The sequence below is a fragment of the Myiozetetes cayanensis genome, unplaced genomic scaffold, assembly GCF_022539395.1.
Source record: "Myiozetetes cayanensis isolate MyiCay16 unplaced genomic scaffold, myiCay2020 scf2-11, whole genome shotgun sequence".
Classification (NCBI taxonomy): Eukaryota; Metazoa; Chordata; class Aves; order Passeriformes; family Tyrannidae; genus Myiozetetes; species Myiozetetes cayanensis.
In genome coordinates this window covers 84,512,368-84,532,652 of record NW_026087411.1, presented here as the reverse complement: position 1 = coordinate 84,532,652, position 20,285 = coordinate 84,512,368, and the positions used below count along the sequence as shown (strand labels likewise).

General features: G+C 38.7%; 1 protein-coding gene across 1 annotated transcript; it reads left to right on the top strand.

Annotated features, from left to right (window-relative positions):
- Positions 1-685: 685 nt before the first annotated feature.
- DDX43 (DEAD-box helicase 43) lies at positions 686-20,275 on the top strand. Its single transcript, XM_050315719.1, has 16 exons — positions 686-1,022; positions 1,571-1,626; positions 1,985-2,120; positions 3,444-3,551; positions 4,047-4,128; positions 5,750-5,906; positions 5,992-6,110; positions 6,412-6,522; positions 8,356-8,497; positions 10,857-10,957; positions 11,715-11,802; positions 13,321-13,448; positions 14,030-14,139; positions 14,862-15,000; positions 15,770-15,857; positions 20,180-20,275. The coding sequence occupies exons 1-16, from the start codon at positions 686-688 to the stop codon at positions 20,273-20,275; spliced, it is 1,998 nt and encodes a 665-aa protein (XP_050171676.1).
- The last annotated feature ends 10 nt before the right edge of the window (positions 20,276-20,285 follow it).

Below are 20,285 nucleotides of genomic sequence, written 5' to 3'. Positions count from 1 at the left end.
TACTGAAATTTAAAGACACAGTTGCCAGAAAGGCAGGTTTCCATCTCAGCCATTTGTACCCACAGGTTATGTGAACACTACCAAGCTCTCCCTAAGAATCAACACAGGTCAGGGAAAAAGGCAAATGTACGCATGCTCTTCCTGTGTGAAATGAGGCAGCCTTGCTTATGTGTGCACAGAGATTGTAGGGAAGGCTCAAGAGGCTGCAATGAGAAGTTTTTCCTGTTGGGTTACTCAGCACATTGCCATGCCAGGCACAGGCAGTGATGTACATCCTTAAAGACACCTGTTCCTGTTCAGTTCTGCACAACAGGAGTACAGGACCCGCCTAAAAAGGAATTGATTAGACATTGGAATGGCCTGCCCAGGGAGGTGGTGGAGTCACCGTCCCTGCAGATGTTTAAGGAAAGACTGGACATCGCACTTAGTGTCATAGTTCAGTTGACATAGTCTAGTTCGGCCACAGGTTGGACTCGATGATCCCAGAGGAACATTCCAACCCGATCGATCCCGCGATTCTGGGACTCCCTGAGAAGCTCGAGTGACGAACATAGACCCGCCCCCCCCGCGCGGAGCCAGCCAATCACAGCTAGAGAGTGCTCCGCCCCGGCCAATCAGTGCGCCCCGGGGCTGAGGAGCGCCAAACCCCGCCGCGTGAGCGGCGCGGGGCGGTTGGGCTGCCGCCATGTCCGACTGGGACGGGAGCCCCGAGGGGGAGCGGGCTGTGCGCCCCCGGCCCCGGGCCGCCCCTGCCGCCGGCCCGCAGTGCCGCCCGCCGGGCTCCGCTCCGCGGGGCCGCGTCCCCGTGCAGGGCGACGAGGGATGGAGGGGTGGCGGGCGGCGTAGGAGGGGCGCGGTCAGCCCCGCAGAGGAGCAGTGGGAGCCGCGAGGCGGTGACGGTTCCGGCGGCCCGGGGCGGGCGGCGCGGCAATGGAGGCCCCGAGCGGCCGCCGGCCGGGCGCCCAGCACCGAGCCGCCCCTGTGCTTCCACCTCGACAGCGCCCTGGTCGGGGCTCTCATAGGTAATGACGAGTACGCCCCTGCCCCCCGGGCGCTTGTCCCGCTGCCGTACGGGAGTGGGGAAGAGCAGAGCACCTGGCCTCCCTCTGTGTCCCGAGGGAATGCATGCCTGCCTTCTGTCTCTCCAGATGCGGAAGGGCCCCACCCACGGCTGGGTGCTTTTGCAGGGTTTCTGCCACTCACCAGGGAAGCTTTTTCTCCTAGAGTGGTTGGTTTGACGTCTGTTTCTTATAACCAGCAGTCTGCAAGTGGGCTGAAGCCCCTGTCTAGTCACCTGCAGGAAGGGTGGCAGTCTCTTGAGCTAGTTTAACTGCTCCATCTGTTCAACTGAGGAGCCTTCCCCTATACAAACACCTTCTTTTTTGTTACTTACCAGAAAAAGTTACCTACATTTGCCATCAGTTTGGTGTCAAAAGTTCTTTTCTTTGTGGATGCATGCGCATATGAAGGTCTTGGGTTTTGGTCACAACCAAAATACTTACAATTAATGTGCATTTTTTGGCAGTTTGTCCTAAATCTGTGTAATACCTGCTGCGTATCTTTATAACAGGTAGGGGCGGAACTAAAATTAAAGAACTTGAGGAATCTTCAGGTTCCAGGATAAAGGTACTATGTGCTATGTGTCATCAAGATCTGGGCTCTGTTGGGAACATACTTGGTTTTGTTGCCAGTTATGTCAGGAAGCTGAAGGGTGTTTCAGTATCTTAATAATTCCACTGTTTTACAAGTATTGATAAAAAGGAAGTGGACTTGATAGTGCAGTTTGAATGGTATGGGAAAATAGGAAAAGGTGATTACATTTTTTTTTCCTTAAGTGTGCATTTATTTCCTTTTCTTTTAGAAAGAATTCTGCTCTTGGGAGGAGAATTTAAATTTCAGGGGAAAAAAGGGTCAAATACTGGTTTCAGTCTTATTTAGTCTCTGCAGTATTAAAAAAAAACTCAGTAATGTTTTGTGAACATAGATTACAAGAGGAACCTATGAAGCTGAAGTAAAGATTTTTGGCAGCCTTGATGTGCAAAACAAAGCCAAGATGTTGATTGACGATGCTATTCTGGAAAGTTCTGGACAAAACAACAACAGAGGTTGGACTGAGAAAGGCAAGTGTAGGTTTGGGGGGAAAATACTATGGATTGTCTTTCCATATATTTAGTAGTTTGGTGAAGTGTTTTTATATTATTAGCATTTTACAAAGTGAATTAACTTTTACCTTATTCTGGGACAGTGGCATACCTCCTTAAAACAGAAATACCTAGACCTCCATTATTCACAGTTATGGTCAGTTTTCCCCTCCCCTCACCCCAAATGCCAGGCTTCTGTGAAAATCTGTTCCTGTGTTTTTTCAATAGTTTTAATGGATGCAGAATGTTATACCACTTGGTTTCTTGCTTTATCAATCTGACTCCTTCAAAATACCTGTATTGGCTCTAGTGTAAGCTTTAATGTAGTATCTGTGGGGTACTAAAATTCAGTAAACGTTTGTAACACTAGTCTGTAAAGTGCTGATTGTAGCGTGGGCAGTGCTGACATCTTACTACTTCCATGGGAAGTTAATGTTTAAGATTTGATGTTGCACTTTAGGCCTGGCTTTACTGGGCTTTCTTGTGGTAACTTTGTTATGTGGATACATAAATAATTATTGTATGTTGAGATGCTGCTTATATTATTGATATGTCTTGTATGTGTTCCCAGCAATTTTTACACAGGGAAACACCATCCATAGTTGTTGATCTGAGGAACTGATGAGGGAGAAGGTATCCAAGGGCTGTGTTCCAGGGTAGGAATGGGGTAGTTCTATATTTTGTTTTTAGAAGTGCCTCAGAAAATGGATGGGTATGTTTCAGGAGACTAGAAATAGTTAAGACTTCCTTAGTATGTGTGACTGTGTTTTCCCTGTATTTCCTACTTTTCTACCAATTTTCCACATAGTTGTGTTGCCATTTATATCTTCAGTGCAAAACCTTACTTTCTTACTTGCCTCATCAAAGAAGAAGTACAGAATATAACTAGACTCAGACTTTATATTGTGGTGGTGTTGGATGCTTTTGAAGTAAACTTTGCTCTTGTAGCTCTTAAAGCTTTCTGTCTGCATATCATCTACTGGATTCGCAAGTTTCTCAAGAGCCTGCTGCACAACAAGCCTTACTTATAGCTGGAGGAGCAGCATTTCAAGATCTGTTATTATGTTATTTAAGTAGCTAAAGAAGTTGAAATGTGTCCGTTTTTTTGTCAGAACTGAATTTGTACAGGTTTTAGCAATATTTCATGGCAGAGACCTAGGAAAGAATTTTGCAGTTACATGTTTCATGTCTGTTCAAAATCTATGAGGACTTACTTTAGAAAAAGGAAATAAGGGGAGAGATTTCTGCCACACACTGCAACAGATTCCATCAAACAGCATCATTTTGGTACTAACTTTGCAGGAAAAACCTTAGATGTTATCAAGCCTGAAAATACCCCAAAGAAATCGGTGATTAATTGGGACTCTCTTCGAGAAAACAGAGCCAAATATGAAGCTATGAAGTGGGCAGGTTAGTTTTAAATTTTGATTGTATGATACTTGTTTTTATGTGGTAAATCTGTTGAATGCTTACATGTTTTTAATTGGACATTTGCAGTGAAGTGATCATTTTAGCACTTCTCAGCATGGTCATGGAGAACACTAGTTGTTGTGGAAGACTCAAACCTGCTACTCAACTGGCATTTTGACTTCACTCCTTGAAAATAATGTTATTTTATATGTGGCCACAGAAAAAAAAATCTGAGAATTGTTAAATATTGGACTATGTATGTTAGTAAAAACTATTTTAGAACTTGAAATGTAGGGAGACAGCTCTTTTGCAGACACTGAAGTGTTTGTCTCAGCTGTCATTTTTACATGGGCAACAGTAGTCTTTATCAGTTAACTAGTCTCCTAGCTTAAGTCACTGTTGAGGTTTTGGGATTTCCATCTTAAGCTTTAGCAGACTTACACTGAATCTGTATTACTTCCTGCTGATTCAAGTTAATTTTTCTGATTGTTGAAGACTTGCCTCCAATTGAGAAAAACTTCTATAAAGAATCATTAAGGACTGCATCTATGTCAGAAGAAGAAGTGAAATTGTGGCGGTAAGATCATTCCTTTAAGAAATCAGCTGCTTGGCAAAAATTGCTTTTAAGGTATAAACCCTAGAAAATAGGAGATGAAATGCTGAGACAGAAGCTTTAATGTTGGTGTCTTCTTAGGAACTCTTTCTTGGGAATGAAACAATAACTAGCAGATGAGTTCTTATTAGTTGCTTGGAAAATTAGGTATTATCTACTTCTCTAAAAGTGTTTTGTCTAGTTAAATTTCAGAACAGGAAAATCTCAAGATGTTTCACTTGGCTTTTGGCTGTTTCTTTGCCTTTCATGGAGACAGCATGTTCATGTTTTCTAGATCCTTCCAAATAGGATTATTCCCATGTTTAATACCTCTTGGCTGCCATTTTTCCCACATGTATTTTAGTCAGATACCATCTTCAAAACAAATTTTAACTTCTGTTACTGTTGTCTTCCTTTCTATCTTGTCTTTATAAGTACATCCTGGTTAGTGTTTCAGTTAACTGTATCTATTCACTTTGATACAACAGTCTCCATCAGTACTTTGCAAGGAAAACAGATCATTTTTTTCAAGTGATTCAGTTCAGGCTTTGGTTATAGTTTCAACCCTTTTCAGTAGTTCTAATGAAGATGGTGAACATTATTGAAGTGTTAACTTTTTATTATTCCTTTTTGCAAAGTGTCTTTTTTTTTCTTGCATGCCAGAGAAACTGCCACAGGGAGCAAAGCATGGAACTGACACTTAAAGTATATGTGTGTGTTATTGTTAGAGCTTGTCAGAATTACAGAACACTGTTTCATAGGTTCAGAACATATATTGAGGAATAGCACTTGTATGATAAAGGAATGATTTTTCTGTTTCATCCAGTCTGTTTACTTTAAGGAAAAACAAGACAGTAATTGAGAAAACTAATTCCATAATCATGAGGGGAAGTTGAATTGCCCATTCTTTTCCTAGCTTACACCCCACTTGAGGAAAAAACTTTTTACTGAATGGAATCTGCAGAAGGGTACGGGACTGAAATTAATATGTTTATGCGTATTAATATCTCTTAATTGGGGGCAGCCTTGGAAGATCAGTTTTTAATGTAGTTTTTATTTGTGTTGTGTTTTGGGTTTTGTTTGAGTTTGGGTGGTTGGTTGTTCTGGGTGTTTTTTCTGAACTTTTCTTGCTGATCACTTTGTTCCTAAATTGTTCTGTTTGTATTCTCTAGAGTATCCAGGGAGCTGCTCTGCAAATATTCAGGAAAGGTTTTTGTCAGAATATAGGATTCTGACTAAGAAGCCCAATCCATTCCTCGGAGTTCTGGGTTGTCTTTAGGTTTAAAAATTCACCACAGTTACTTAATTTGTAATAGAGTATATTGTAGTCTGATATAGCAGGACTACAGTTCACATTAATAGCCATATATAACTTCAAATTAGTTATTCTTAAGAAAGAGTGGTAATTGATGCCTCCAGGAGAAATGTTTCTGTAGTAAGACTTTCTTAAGAATTAGAAGAATAATTCACCCATTCAAGAACCTGAACTTGTTTTTTTGTTGTTACAGGAATTTAAAAAAAGTTAAGAAGGGCAGTCTTTTGTGTTAACTCTGCTTTTTCAGATAATGAGACTTTAAAGAAATTGCACTGATTTAATTCTATACAGAAAAGAAAATAATAATATAACTTGTGATGACTTAAAAGAAGGTGAAAAGCGTTGCATTCCCAATCCTGTTTGTAAATTTGAAGATGTATTTGAGCATTATCCTGATATTATGACTAATATAAGAAAAGTTGGTTTTCAAAAGCCTACACCAATTCAGGTATGTCTTCAATTTTGATGACTTTTCAACTGAAGCTTAAGAGAAAAGTAAGAAGTATATCTGAGTATTTTTTGGTTTATGTTAGTCCCAGGCATGGCCGATCATACTCCAAGGAATTGATCTTATCGGTATAGCACAGACTGGTACTGGGAAGACATTAGCATACCTAATGCCTGGATTCATTCACTTGACTTCACAACCAATGTAAGGACTGCTCAAATGTCTGACTTGTTTAGCTGTGCATACTTCCCCCCACACCCACCCTCTATGTGATGATTTTCTAATAAAGTGAATAAAAATCATACATTGGAAGAAAAAATATAAACCAGGTGAAATAAGTCCCAAACTTGTCAGCATAGATTCTGCTAGCAGCAGTGTACTGAGGACAGTATAAAAATGTTTGAACAGTATAAAAATGTTTGAACAGTATAAAAATGTTTGATGTCAGATGTGATGGACTTTGCCTTTCCTTATATACCTACATTCTACATGTGCTTTGTTATAGAAGCAAAGATCAGCGTGAGGGGCCAGGAATGCTCGTCCTTGCTCCCACTCGAGAACTGGCACTTCAAGTGGAGGCAGAGTGTTCAAAGTATTCATACAAAGGAATTAAAAGGTAATTTGTTTCTCACTTGCTTGTGAAGTAATTTTTTTTGTCCTACCACTTATAACTTAATTCTCTTAGTAAAATAATTGCGTTGTAGACAGCAATAAGATCTTCCTGATCCTTCTCCTCTTCAGGATGCACAAACCTGGTTACCAGCTTCTCATGTCATGGGTTCCTTGTCATGTCATGTCATGCACATCTTGACCATCTTGGTAGCTGCCTGCTGGAATTGTTCCAGAATGAATATACTTGTCTTGTAATAGAGGCAGGGGGTACTAAAACTGGATATTGTGCTTGAAATGTGGTGTCACAAGTACTGGATAAAGGGGAATAATGAGTTTTAACCATGAGTTCTGCTGGCTCCCTTCTCCATAGTATACAGCTGGTTTTCTTTTCTGTGTGGTTACACTGCTGAATAATGTTTAGTTTCTTGCCCACCCAGATCTTTTCTGCAAAGCCATCTTCTAGCATGGTGGTCCTCAATCATGGGATAATTGCATCCCTGTCTTTGCTTTTGTTAAACCTTTGTGGGATTGCCATCAGTCCATTTCTCTAACTTCTTGTGTTTTTTCTGAGTAACAGCCTAACTCTCTAGTGTATCTAGTTAACTTTGTATAGCATTCGGAATAAGTCTTGTCTTCACTTAATAGCAAAACATTTGACTTTTGATCATAGTGTTTAGAAAACCTTTCATACCTTCATCTGGTTTTTGTGTAAATATTTTCAGAAAAACTGTTACACTCCAGATTTTAAGCCATAACCTGCCCAGCGCAGTTACATTTTGTTTAAGACTTTTTAGAAGTCTTTTGGTTCATTATAACCTCAAATTTACATCCGGAGAAAGAGTCACATGCTGTTCTCTAAGAGAAATTCTTTTAATTTAGAGAGAAAAATAAGGTATTTTGGCAAAAGTTTTTACAGGAGTAAAATTCAATGAAGAAAAGCATTTTACTAAAACACTCAGCAAAAAAACTCAGTTCCCAGAAAACACCCACTGCAAACAATCAATATACCAGCTTTAGTAAAACATAATTAATTGGTTTTAAGTTACCCACAAGAGAAGAAAAAGACTAAAAGAAGAAAATAGATTAAAAGGGTAAAGGAAGAGAGAAAGAGAGAGAGGAAAAGAAAAATGGTTACCAACAAGATTTGATGATTCACGTGGTACAGGCAACAGGAGAGAAGAGAGAGAGCAAGCTCACATGGAGTTCTTATATAGTTCAGTTTTCCCTCCCAGGCAGGACATCCAGTCAGTGCCTTCCAGGCCAGAGTGAGCTGTGCTGTAGCAGTCACAGGCTGCAGGGTTGTGGTGTGGTCGGGCTGCCAGGCAGGCCTGCCTTGACTGACAGCCTGGCTGCAGGGCCTGCAGCTCTGCCCTGTGCTCTCAGGGACCCAGCCCTCTTAGCTGCAGGCTCTGTGCTCTCAGCAGGCCTTATGTGGTAACGGCAGCCTTACCAGGTACCTGCAGGTCCAGGCCCAGCCCTTCCCCACACACACTCACAGTGAGTTGGTTCCAACTCATATCAATAATTCAGTGAGATTCTGATCCAGTACCTCACAACAACCCAAAACATACTCAAGCTTAATAGCTATCTTCCTTCCTTTCGTGATTATTTGCACTGCAGTTTCAGCAGAAAACTAATGCTGAACTGTTGAGGGAGTGTCACTCGGTGTTAATTTCATTAATTATTGTGAGACTGTCAGTCACGCTTACTGTATTCCTTCCTCTTGTTAAAACCAGGTGATGCTTTCTAAAATGAAGCCATATGTTTCCATTTATTTGAAAAGGATTGATTTTAGTTACAACTTAAAATATTACTTCTAAAACATTTTATTTTACAGTATTTGCATATACGGCGGTGGGGACCGAAAAGGACAGATAGATGTGGTTACCAAAGGTGTGGATATTGTTATTGCTACTCCAGGCAGACTGAATGATCTTCAAATGAACAACTTCATAAATTTGAAGAGCATAACATACTTGGCAAGTAGCTGATTTGGAATGAGTAATGCACCAGTTGGAAAATGGTTGACTCAATTTGAACTTAAGCTTTAATGGAGTTTTCTTTAAAGTTCTAAAGTCTTAATTAGAACTTAACATTGAGATTGATGTCAGAGGGATAATTCATACTTACCATAATTGCATTGCAGATGTGGAATATTCTCTAGAAAAAAACAAAATAACCTTCTGGTACAGTAGGCATTTTAAAGATGCTAAATTGTTACTTCAGTAATGTTTGGTGTTATAAAGTTTGCTTTGTCAGGATTAGTTACTAGTGGATGGAATGCCTTTCCAAAGTTGTCTTTTCCTTTTTAAAGGTTAACTGTGACTCAAGTTCTTTCTGCAACTTGTGCAATAAACACCAACATCACACACAGGTCTTTAAATGTCGGGGACTGACTTTCTTTTGATCTCAGTGGAAAAATAACTCTGTAAACATGTATGAATCTGTGTGTCTTCATTTCATTTTTGCCTTTTGCTGTACTGGACACATAAAACTATTTGTAAGATATTTCAGTTTATTCAAATTTTTTCTAACTTGTCTGTTTAACCAGTGAGTTGCTGCCTTGTTTGACAATTTGGCCCCACTTTCTGTCCATTCCCCTCTGAGAGTTAAATGCTACTATGCTGTAGCAAGTTAGCTGCAATTTTAGGTAATAGTTGTGGGCTTACTAGCAAGTAAAACAATGTGTAATAAACCAAAATCAGATGTTTCGGTTCTTTGGAACTTAGTCTCATAAAGCAGAAGTAAGGAAATTGGAATTGTGCTTAAATTTAAGCATTTAGGAGAAAGAGTATAATAAAAATATATATGTCATTCATGAAGTAGATTATAGAGGGTAGATTGAAGTAGTCCTTTTATGCTTCAAATACAAAAAAAAAATTGTAAAATTTACCCAGAACTTAACTGAAAACAGAGGAAAGAATATAATTTTCACATTAAGAACTGGCTTATAAGAATTTCTTGCCAAGAAATAGAACTTATATGAACAATATTAACAAACAAGTAAATAGTATAGATAAAAAGAAACCTAAGATTGTGTTATTTGGGGGACATCCAGCTTATAAAACAGAAACTGGCTATGAGACATTTGAAAAAATTAGTGCTAATAACTACTTATCTATTACAGCCTTTCATCTTTATTAGACAGCTGTCTGAAAAAAGGGAAGTAAACTCCAACTACTCCGATCCATCTAACAGACATACTTAGGTGCCTTTTTTTTTTACCCTTTCCAGCAAAGTAGCAATGTGCTTAATAGCACAGAAGGCTTCTGCTGCTGATAAGGGCATAGTAGCCAACTCTGTATATAAAATTAGTAATGTTTCAGCCTTGCCATCCAATTATAATCCATATGGTTAATGAAATCTCTCTGAACCTTCTGAAAGTAAAGGGAATTAAATCAAGAAATAGAATTCTTGTCTTCTGTCTCTCAGTTAATGATTTGTTATTACTTCAGAGATTTACATAAATAATGTCCTAAAAACCTTTTATATAAAAAAATCCGAAAATAATGGAACAGCAAAATTGGGAGAGTAGAAAGAGGTTATCATCAAAATCTTCTATAAGTGACTAGAAAATATCAGTACTTAAAAACACAATTCATAGAACTTTAATTTTCAACTAGAGTTTGTATAAATCAAAGGAGATAAATGAGTCTTGGATGTCAGTCTTCTTCCTTTGTATGAAACTGCAATAATTCACAACTTCACTTATGAACTCTAGCTCCAAAGAGTTGTAGTCAGTCCTTTTCCAGCTCACTTGTTCTCTTCTGGTTTTTTTTCTACCAGATGAAACAAGCTTGAGCTTTGGGAGTTCTGCAGAGTTTTGTCCTAGTGTGAGCCAAAACGTATGCTCTGGCTTTTTTCCTTCTTCTAATGGGGAACTAAATTGATAACTGATATTTTGATCCTATATGAGATCTCTAATGAGGTAGAAATTAGATTTCCCCTTTAAATTACCAAAAATTTCTTACTGAAAGTGTGTTGTGAGGGTTGTTCCCCTCTGGGTTTGGTTAGTTATGATTTTTGTTGTGGTTTTTTTTTATTCTGTGCTTGGTTTTAGGCATCCAGCAAATTACTGTTAAAAGAAACAATTGTTTTATCTTCATTGAGTTTGTGCTCTTAAAGGTGCTGTGGATATTCTTTTTCATTTGTATTACTTAATGAGAAAGTGACAAGGAAATTGAAGAGGTAAAATACAAGTTGAACAGGTTTTGCCACAAGTTATGAAGTGGATCCTGCAATTAAAACTGTTACCATTAAAATCATCTGCTGTGTAATGTCATGCTGAAAACCTTATGTAAGGAACTAGGCAGAATAAATCACCTTGTTTCTGAGCAGGTTTTAGATGAGGCTGACAGAATGTTGGATATGGGATTTGAACCTCAGATAATGAAGATCCTCATAGATGTGAGACCTGACAGACAAACTGTTATGACAAGGTATCTAAACATAATAGTGTTCAGTACTTGAACGCTGTAAACATAAGGTTATTGAACGAGTTCATTTAAAAACAAAAGGGTCAGTTTATTAAAACTTTTGCTAGTTTAGCTTCTAATTCTGTCTATCAGTCCTAATGAGTCATTTCACTATATTTTTTCCATTTTATACTGCCTTTTCTGATATTTTATATCAGAAGTGAATCTTTTTCAACTGTAAAGACTATCAAGTCTCCCAAAAAGGAGGTGGGACTGCTAGAATTTGCTATATCAGTTTGAAGTGCCAACTTACACTTCTGCATCTGGGACCATACAACTATCCTGACCTTCTGATCAGTGTCTATGCTAGTCTGTACTTGGATTAATTTTGAAGTTTTGAAGCTTTTGGGAACTTAACAATAGAATATCCCAACAGTAATTTTTATTACTGTGTTTTGCATTGGAGCTATGGTTTTAGAGATGAAACTGACTGGAAATTTGCTTATTAGGTATTGTTGAACTACTAAATTCACCTTAGGCTTCATTAGAAAGGCTCCATAATTGTTGTGTGTACCTTTAACCAAAAAAGTTGTCTTTCAAGCTCGAGTGCTGTTTACGTTCTAACTATTACGTAAGCTGTATTATTACCACTGTAATTGCATGCAGAAGTGTTTCACTGATGTATAAGGAAAAAAAGAAAGAAATAGGTAAAATTAATGAATTGGAAATGATTTTGCACACTAATCTCACATGTCTGTGTTCCTCTTCACTTTCTCTTTAGTGCTACTTGGCCTGATGGTGTTCGTCGCCTAGCAAAATCCTACTTAAAAAATCCCATGATTGTATATGTTGGCACTCTTGACTTAGCAGTAAGTTGTCCTGTTTTTTTTTCCTTGCTTTTGTAAACCTACAGTTAAACCAGGAAAGTTTTTGTTTGTAAATATCTGTAACTAAATGCATGTAACTTTTAAAATCAGTCTGAACTTTCGAGACTATCTGTTTTAAAGTTTCCTTAAAAGTTTAGAACCAACTAAAAATTAAAAATGTATAGAAGAGCTTTGTTCTTTATGCTTCTGTAACAACATCTTGAAGTCTTAGCTTTTCAGCAGAAGACATCACAAGCAACAAGTATCAGTCACATTGAATGTTTGTTGTGCTTTGCCAGGTGGTTTTGCATGAACCCTTATTTTTGCAGCCTTCACTTCTGTTCAGCAAGTTCTTGTACCTTACTTAGTTTTCCTTCTGAAGGCCTTGCTTCTAATACAGATCCTCATCTGAACTTGTGTTTCCTAACTGCTGCTTTCTCAAAGGGAGTGGGAGCTCTGTACCAAACTCCTGGAGGGCACTTGTCTGGAATGGGAAGTATGTGTTAGAGTAAGAACTGTCTTTAAAGTCCAAAACTTCTAAAATGTGGGGGTAGTTGCATACTTGTCATTGTTGTGTAGCTACGATAGTTGGCTTCAGTACCAGCAGAATTTACAGAAACAGTACTTCTCCCAAGATCTTAGGAAATTTTCCTTTTCAGTTTCACTTTTTTTAGTGATAGCAAATGAGGAAATTTAATATCCAGTACACGTTTAGGTAGAAATGGAGGGAAAATGTGCTTTTCATCTATTCTGTTCAGAACTACACTTTTATCAAAGGGCATATCTTGTCAAAGACAGAAGATAGGAATTTCAAAGACATCATCTGCTGTTGTAGCTCTCTTATATAATTCCTTCATCTCTTTTTACAGGGGGGAGGGGTCTTCTCTTAGTTGAAGAGGTGATGTCTGGGGAGAAGGGAGAAGGGTTTCTCTGTGGAAAGAGAATCTTGATGTATGTGATTCTTCAGCTCTTGCCACAAGAACATGATACTATGCTCTGAGAATGTCTAGACCTTTATACTGCTCATGTGGTGTAACTTAGGCATTCTGTGGTCACCTTCAGATATAATGGAGCAAAGATTTTATTAATGAACTGTTGTTGGAATAACTAGACAGAACTGATGATTTCAAATAGATTTACAGAACCTTATTCAAAAGGCTTGTAATTTCAAGTGAGACTGACATTGTTCCAACTTGCTTTGGATAAACATAAAATACACTCAGAGTTTCAATCTGATTTTCACTACTACTAGAATTATTTATTTCACCTCACTAATCTGTACCCTTTAAATCTCTTCAGATACATAGATTGGCAAACTACTTAAAGATAAATTTTAATATTTTCCTAAAACAACTAGGAGACAAAAAAATCTCCATTGTTTGAACTCCAAACTGATACATAGTTTGTGTTTTAAATAGTTTTTCATGGTATTTTTTTATTAGTTTTGTAATACGGGAATTAACGGGAAAAAATATTGTTTCAATGTGTTTCTACTTAACATCCCTTTTTACTGTTTGACAGGCAGTAAATACAGTAGAACAAAGAGTTGTTGTTATTGCTGAGGAGGAAAAGAGAGCTTTCATGCATTGCTTCATTGAGTCTATGAAGCCAAAAGATAAAGTCATCATTTTTGTGGGAAAAAAGCTTACGTATGTAATCACTTTCCAATATCACATCTGTTCTTTTTTTGATTTTTTCCCTAACAAAAATACTTAGGAGTTTCTTAGTTCACATAATTATGACCAAGTGTAGGAGCTCTTGTCCACAATGTGCTGGTAGTAGTACTATTTTTATTTATTTATTCCTTCGTATTGACCGTATCTTTTTTAACATCATTAGTGGTGGTCTCAGGTTTTTTCACATAAAGTTATATGTTAAGATTGTTGGGGATACGTGAATGCAATGTACTGTTTACTTTCGTACACAGCTGATGCATACAAGACCTACTTGGTGAGGACTTGGTCATTGTACCATACCTGAACTTTTTAACTGAACAATGCAAAAATAATTTGATATTTCTTTTATATATAAATAAGGGTAAACATTTCTGTGGGGAGTAGTCTTACTTTCATACTGTTTTATAATAAATGTCTGCTGACCTAGGTATGGTTTTGTCCTTGGGCATACATTTAGCTTTTGTTGTCATGTTATCTTTTTGATCTAAATCTAGATACTGCACTATTTTCTTTTTTATTTTTTTTTTAAGAACCATTACTTTATTTTATCCTAGAGCTGATGACTTAGCAAGCGACTTTGGTATCCAAGGAATTCCAGTACAGTCACTTCACGGTAACAGGGAACAGTGTGATCGAGAACAGGCTTTAGATGACTTCAAGAAAGGTGAGTTTGTACTGAAGTACTGGTTCGTGTAGGCAGGCTTTTAGAGGTTTTTGTGTTCAGATACTTGTCTATTTGTAAGTGCTGTGTCTCTTTAGTACTGTAGAAATGAAGATGTTAAAGAGCTCTGAATTATGTGTATTAATTTGACAAACAAAGAAGCAGCAAATAAAGAGATTGCTCTTTAATAAAATTTGGAATGTCTTAAGAGTTTAGTAATTTAAAATAAGGTTTATTTTAGTACTGACATCTCTGGAAAAGTCAGTATTGTGTTAGTCTACAGAATGGTAAATTTAAGTGTCAGTGAGGGTGCTTTCAGTGAAACAGTTCTGCTCCAGATTATGTCAGTAGGGTTATACTTTGGGGTTATGTGAACACCTGCTAATAAACAAGAGTGTTAGTTGAGAATATGGTGGTTGAAGTTTCTGCTCTTTTCACAGACTCTTTATATCATATAACAAGGCATGTTTCTTACTTCTGCACCCTGCTGTCCTACTTATGAAAGGCAAATAATAGTAGAATGATGTTCTGAGTGCTTACCACCTTGAGAGCTAGCTCAGTGTGATCTGCAACGAGCATTTTTTCCTTTATGTGTTAAGAATAATAAGCGCATTAAAAGCTTATAGAATAAAAAGCTTAAGAATAAAAAGTGCATTAAATAGGCTGGAGTATGTTTTCTGTTTATTCCATAAATTCCCATTCTTTTTCTGTTGTACTTATTTTAGGCAAAGTTAGAATATTGGTAGCTACTGACTTAGCATCCCGTGGCCTTGATGTGCATGATATTACTCATGTTTTTAACTTCGATTTCCCTCGCAACATTGAAGAGTATGTTCACAGAGTAGGTCGTACTGGAAGAGCAGGGTAAGTGTTTACCAGAAAACAGTAATGTATTATCAGTGTTTTGTTATGTTTTATGCACTGCATTCTTGTCAAGTTTTAGAGCTACAAGTGATGTGGGGTGGGGAAGTTAAGACTTCAGTCTATCAAAGGATGGTTTAGAAACACACTGCTTTGTTTTTTAAATTGTTTACCTTCAATTTAACTGAACTAAGTTTTACACTTTTCCTCTTATTGAATGATGTTTGAAAGCTCATTTAAATGTGAGGAAGAATTACAGTTCAAAACAATGTCTCCATAGATATTCTGAAATGTTGCTTCTTTGTTTCTTTCTTCATGAGCTGCTAAGTTGTTTAATTTTCTAGACAGCATGTTAGGGGAAAAATATCTATAAATTCAAAGTCTTCACCTATCATGGTGGTGTAATTTGGTGTTCACACTTTTGGATGCTGCATCTCTGGGTTGGTACAAGTGTGATTTTTTTCACATATGTGTTTATTTTAATCATGATACGGATGTGTGTCTTTTCATACTTAAATATGTTGTTTTTATGCTAGGTTCATTATCTAAAAATCTGAATTAGTTGTGCCTTTGCTCCATTTCAGGAGAATTGCTGTATTCTGATCTTTATGAACCGCTGCTCTCTGTCATGTGCATAGTAAATACTCAAGCCACTTTCATCTACCAGCTCAGTAATATTTCCTGTAGCACAGTTTATTAGTGCATAGGTCAGTAGAAAAAAAACTGACAACAGTTGTTTTGAAGATCAACAGTTACCTCATTCCTTGTCTAGGCGCTCTGGGGAGGCAGTAACACTGGTCACGAAGAATGATTGGAAGTTTGCTTCTGAGCTGATTGAAATTCTGGAAAGAACGAATCAAGTAAGAATATATTACTGGCTAAGATTTATACTGGTTCTAGGTTAACACCTGAAGCAGGTCATGAAGCCTATTTAGACCTTTCTTGGTGAATGTTTGTAGGGTCTTGAGGAAAAACATGGGTATTGAAGTCTCTCTTGTCCTGGATAGCCTTAGAAGTATTTTACCTTACAGGTGATTCCGAAAAAAAGAACTATGAACTTTAAGCAAAGCCTTCCATGTCCAAAGAAAAAGTAACTAACATAGGCACACATTGAGGTCTGCAGGAAAATAATAGGGTCTATTTTATTATATTTGTATTTTACTTCTGGATTCATGTACCAATGTTGTTGTTTAAGTGTAAATATTAACAATATTTATATCAGAAGAAGCTCAACTATCTATATTTTTATTATATCTGACAGTTCTGGTACCTGCATGTACTTTTCCAAACTATCTTTCTTACTGATGCTTTTAAATAGTATGGGAAATAGGACTGGAATGTGATTTCTTTCTTAAAGGAAATATATTTTTTTCTTGACACCATATCTGAGAAACCAGAGACAATTGTGCTGCTGTTTCTTGCTGTAACAAGAAACAGTATTTTACCTGATTTATAGTAAATCCCCAGTTCATGCACTGTCTTGAGCTGAAATTTTGCTTGGTTGGTTGAGGTTTTTTTTGTTTGGACGGATGGGAGCATTAGTACAAACTAAATGGCTTTTACCTGGAACCTGTGGTTGTTACTGTGGACACTCTTACTCAAACTTTAAAGCCTGGGTTAGAGTTTCACCTGAATCTTTTGGTTTACAACTCTTCTTTGAAAGATGTTATGTCACTTCATTGCAAACCTAGTAAGATGCTTTTGAGGGAGGAAAAGGAGAAAAAAAAAAGCAGTTGCCACCTAATAATTTCTAAAGTTGCAGATTTGAGGTTTATGGTTGAGCTGGGGTTTTTCTGGGTTTGGTTTTATTTTTATTCAGAAAATGTAAGAGGTGAAACCAGTAATGATACTTTGAAGCTACTTAAGTGGAAATTAGTGGTGCCTTGTTTTGTATTCTGAGTCAACCGTTACCTTCCAAGCCTTGACTCCAGGTGCAGACCACTGGTTTGTGTTTTTTGGTTTTTTTTTAATGTGTGATAACTCAACTGGGAACAGTCTCTGAGTTCAGAGGATCTCTGAATCCTTGCTTTCAAGGATTACTTTTAGCCACAGCATTATTCTCAAACTTACTTTCATCTGCTAGGGAAGTAACCATAAAGACGAGATAGTTGGTTTTTGTATTTTTCTCGTGACAATGGAAATACCGTTATTTCAGTCTTAAAGCATCATGTAAAAGGGAAGAAGAGCAACATGATCTGAAGGTTCAGAATACTTCAATTTCAAAAGAAGTAAACTGCATTTGTTAGCCAGATGTTCTCCATGTATCTCCTATATCCTTGCTTCTTCCCACTCTTGCCTTGTGCCTGCTCAAAAACCACTCTTGAGAGAAATTGTTGCAATTTTAGTTGGAATAAATTATGCTTCAAGCTGTAGGAGGTCTGATATTGTGGAAGAAAATCATTCAAACTTTGTCTCATTACTTCTATCTCTGATGATAATAGTCCATAGTGACTTTCAGCTAGAGATGCATCATTTTTCACTTTATTTTTAAATAATGTTCTAAAACTTAGGCAGAATAGACTGTTCCAGAGGCATCATGTTCTGTGGACTCCTGATAGCCAGGGCAGCTGTTTACCAGTAAGAGCAATTCACCACATAAAATACATACTAGTGAGCTGTCCCTTAGGCCAGCTCAAGAAGAAGTTGCTGATGGCAAATGGCAAGCGTTGCTGAATTATAAGACCTGACAAAAGAAATGGGAACTAGAGGAATATACCTTCCTGCTCCATCAGACCCTTTGTCCTGGCTGCATTTTCTTCCTGTCCAAGCACCGCCTAGTCTAGGCATTCTTAGGAAGATGTAAAAAGTTTTGCACTATTATTGTTTGCACTGTGTTTGTGCCACTGGTAGAGGGACAAATCACACAGACTGAGCACTCACACTAATACCACGTTCACACACTGCATTTTGCTCTGATCAGGACACTGATTCTGGGCTGGGTGAGCTCCACCTGCTGCATGGCTACATACTGTCACAGGTTGTTGAAGCAGGCTGGTTTTGGTAGGTTCATGATCCAAGACCTCTTTTGACAGTACAGTCACCCATAATGCTACTTGCAGTACACATTGCATTAATGTCAGCATTGTGCCTGACCTGGTTTAAGGAGACTTGTTGGACACTGCCCTTTGACGTGAGCAAAAGAATAGTTTATGTTTTTTTCATTCAGTGGTCACTGTCGCTCAGCCTAATAAGTCTGTTGGTAATCCTTCACACCAGGCTTTAGTCCTTATGAATGTGAGCAACTCTGAGGTGTTGATGATACTACTCACCTTCTTTTCCACATAATTACAAACATGCCAAAAAGATCTTACTGAGGGTGCTCTTGTGACCTCCCAGTGGTGGGAGAACTGACTGCTTTCTCCTTTTCTTGATTTTTAGAATCATAGAATTAACTGGGTTGGAAGAGACCTCCAAGATCATCAAGTCCAACCCTTGATCCAGCCCCACTGTGATTACTAGATCATGGCACTCAGTGCCACATCCAGCCTCATCTTAAAAACCTCCAGGGACGGTGAATCCACCCCCTCTCTGGGCAGGCCATTCCAATGCCTGATCACTCTCTCTGTAAAGAACTTCTTTCTAATATCCAACCTAAACCTCCCCTGGCAGAGCTTACGCCCGTGCCCTCTTGGTCTACTGCTGATTGCCTGGGAGAAGAGACCAACCCCTACCTGGCTACAACCTCCTCTCAGGTAGTTGTGGAGAGTGATGAGGTCACCCTTGAGTCTCCTCTTCTCCAGACTAAACAACCCCAGCTCCCTCAGCCTTTCCTCACAGGACTTGTGCTCAAGTCCCTTCACCAGCCTCATTGCTCTTCTCTGAACCTGCTCCAGCACCTCAATGTCTTTCCTGAACTGAGGGGCCCAGAACTGAACACAATGCTCAAGGTGTGGCTTCACCAGTGCTGAGTACAGGGGAAGGATCACTTCCCTGCTCCTGCTGGCCACACTGTTCCTGATGCAGGCCAGGATGCCATTGGCCTTCTTGGTCACCTGGGCACACTGCTGGCTCATGTTCAGCTTCCTGTTAATCAGCACCCCCAGATCCCTTTCTGCCTGGCTGCTCTCCAGCCACTCTGTGCCCAGCCTGTAGCGCTGCAGGGGTTGTTGTGGCCAAAGTGCAGGACCCGGCGCTTGGCCTTGTTGAACTTCATTCCATTGGAGTCAGCCCAGCTCTCCAGTCTATCCAGGTCCCTCTGCAGAGCCCTCCTGCCTTCCAGCAGGTCAACACTTGCTCCCAACTTGGTGTCATCTGCAAATTTACTAATGGTGGACTCAATCCCCTCATCTAAATCGTCGATAAAGATGTTAAACAGGACTGGGCCCAGCACTGATCCCTGGGGGACACCACTGGTGACCGGCTGCCAGCTGGATGCAGCCCCGTTCACCAGCACTCTCTGGGCCCGGCCCTCCAACCAGTTCCTAACCCAGCACAGAGTGCCCCTGTCCAAGCTGTGGGTTGCCAGCTTTTCCAGGAGTATATTATGGGAGGCAGTGTCAAAGGCTTTGTTGAAGTCCAGATAGACACATCCACAGCCTTCCCCTCATCCACCAGGCGGGTCACCTGATCATGAAAGGAGATCAGGTTGGTCAGACAGGACCTGCCCTTCCTAAACCTGTGCTGGCTGGGTCTGATCCCTTGTCCATCCTGTAGGTGCTGTGTGATTGCACTCAGGATGATCTGCTCTTTAGCAGATATCTTTAGCAGCATATCTTTTAGCTTTGTTACATGCACATGAGAACTGTTCCTATCACAACATTTTGAAGTCCCAGAATTTCTCTTTAAAGTCTCTTAAAACTTCCATGAAGAATTTAATGTCAACATTCAAATATATGTATATAGCATGGTATTCCATTAGTGGCATTGGATGTTTTTACCAGCTGTTCATTATCACTGAAAGATAAACTTCTCTCTGAAATGCAGTGATGTAATTAGCTGGTTGTATGTTATCATCAAATATGGTCATACAAGCAGAGGTATGTAATTAAAAATACAGAGACACTATTTTTCAGTATATTTCATTACAATTTTATGTAAAAAGATTTCTTTATGCATCTCTACAGAAAAGAACCTGCAAAGTGACAGAAGCCAGATAAATAATCAATAGCATTTTTATAAAGCAGAGTCTGAAATTTTAGATTTATGTAAAACTGACCTTGTTTTTCTGCTGCTTTCTTATCAGGTAGTTCCTGACGAGCTTATTGCAATGGCAGAAAGGTACAAAGAATTTCAAACCAGAAAAGAAAAAGATATACAAAGACCTTGGAGAAAGCTCTAAAAATAACTGT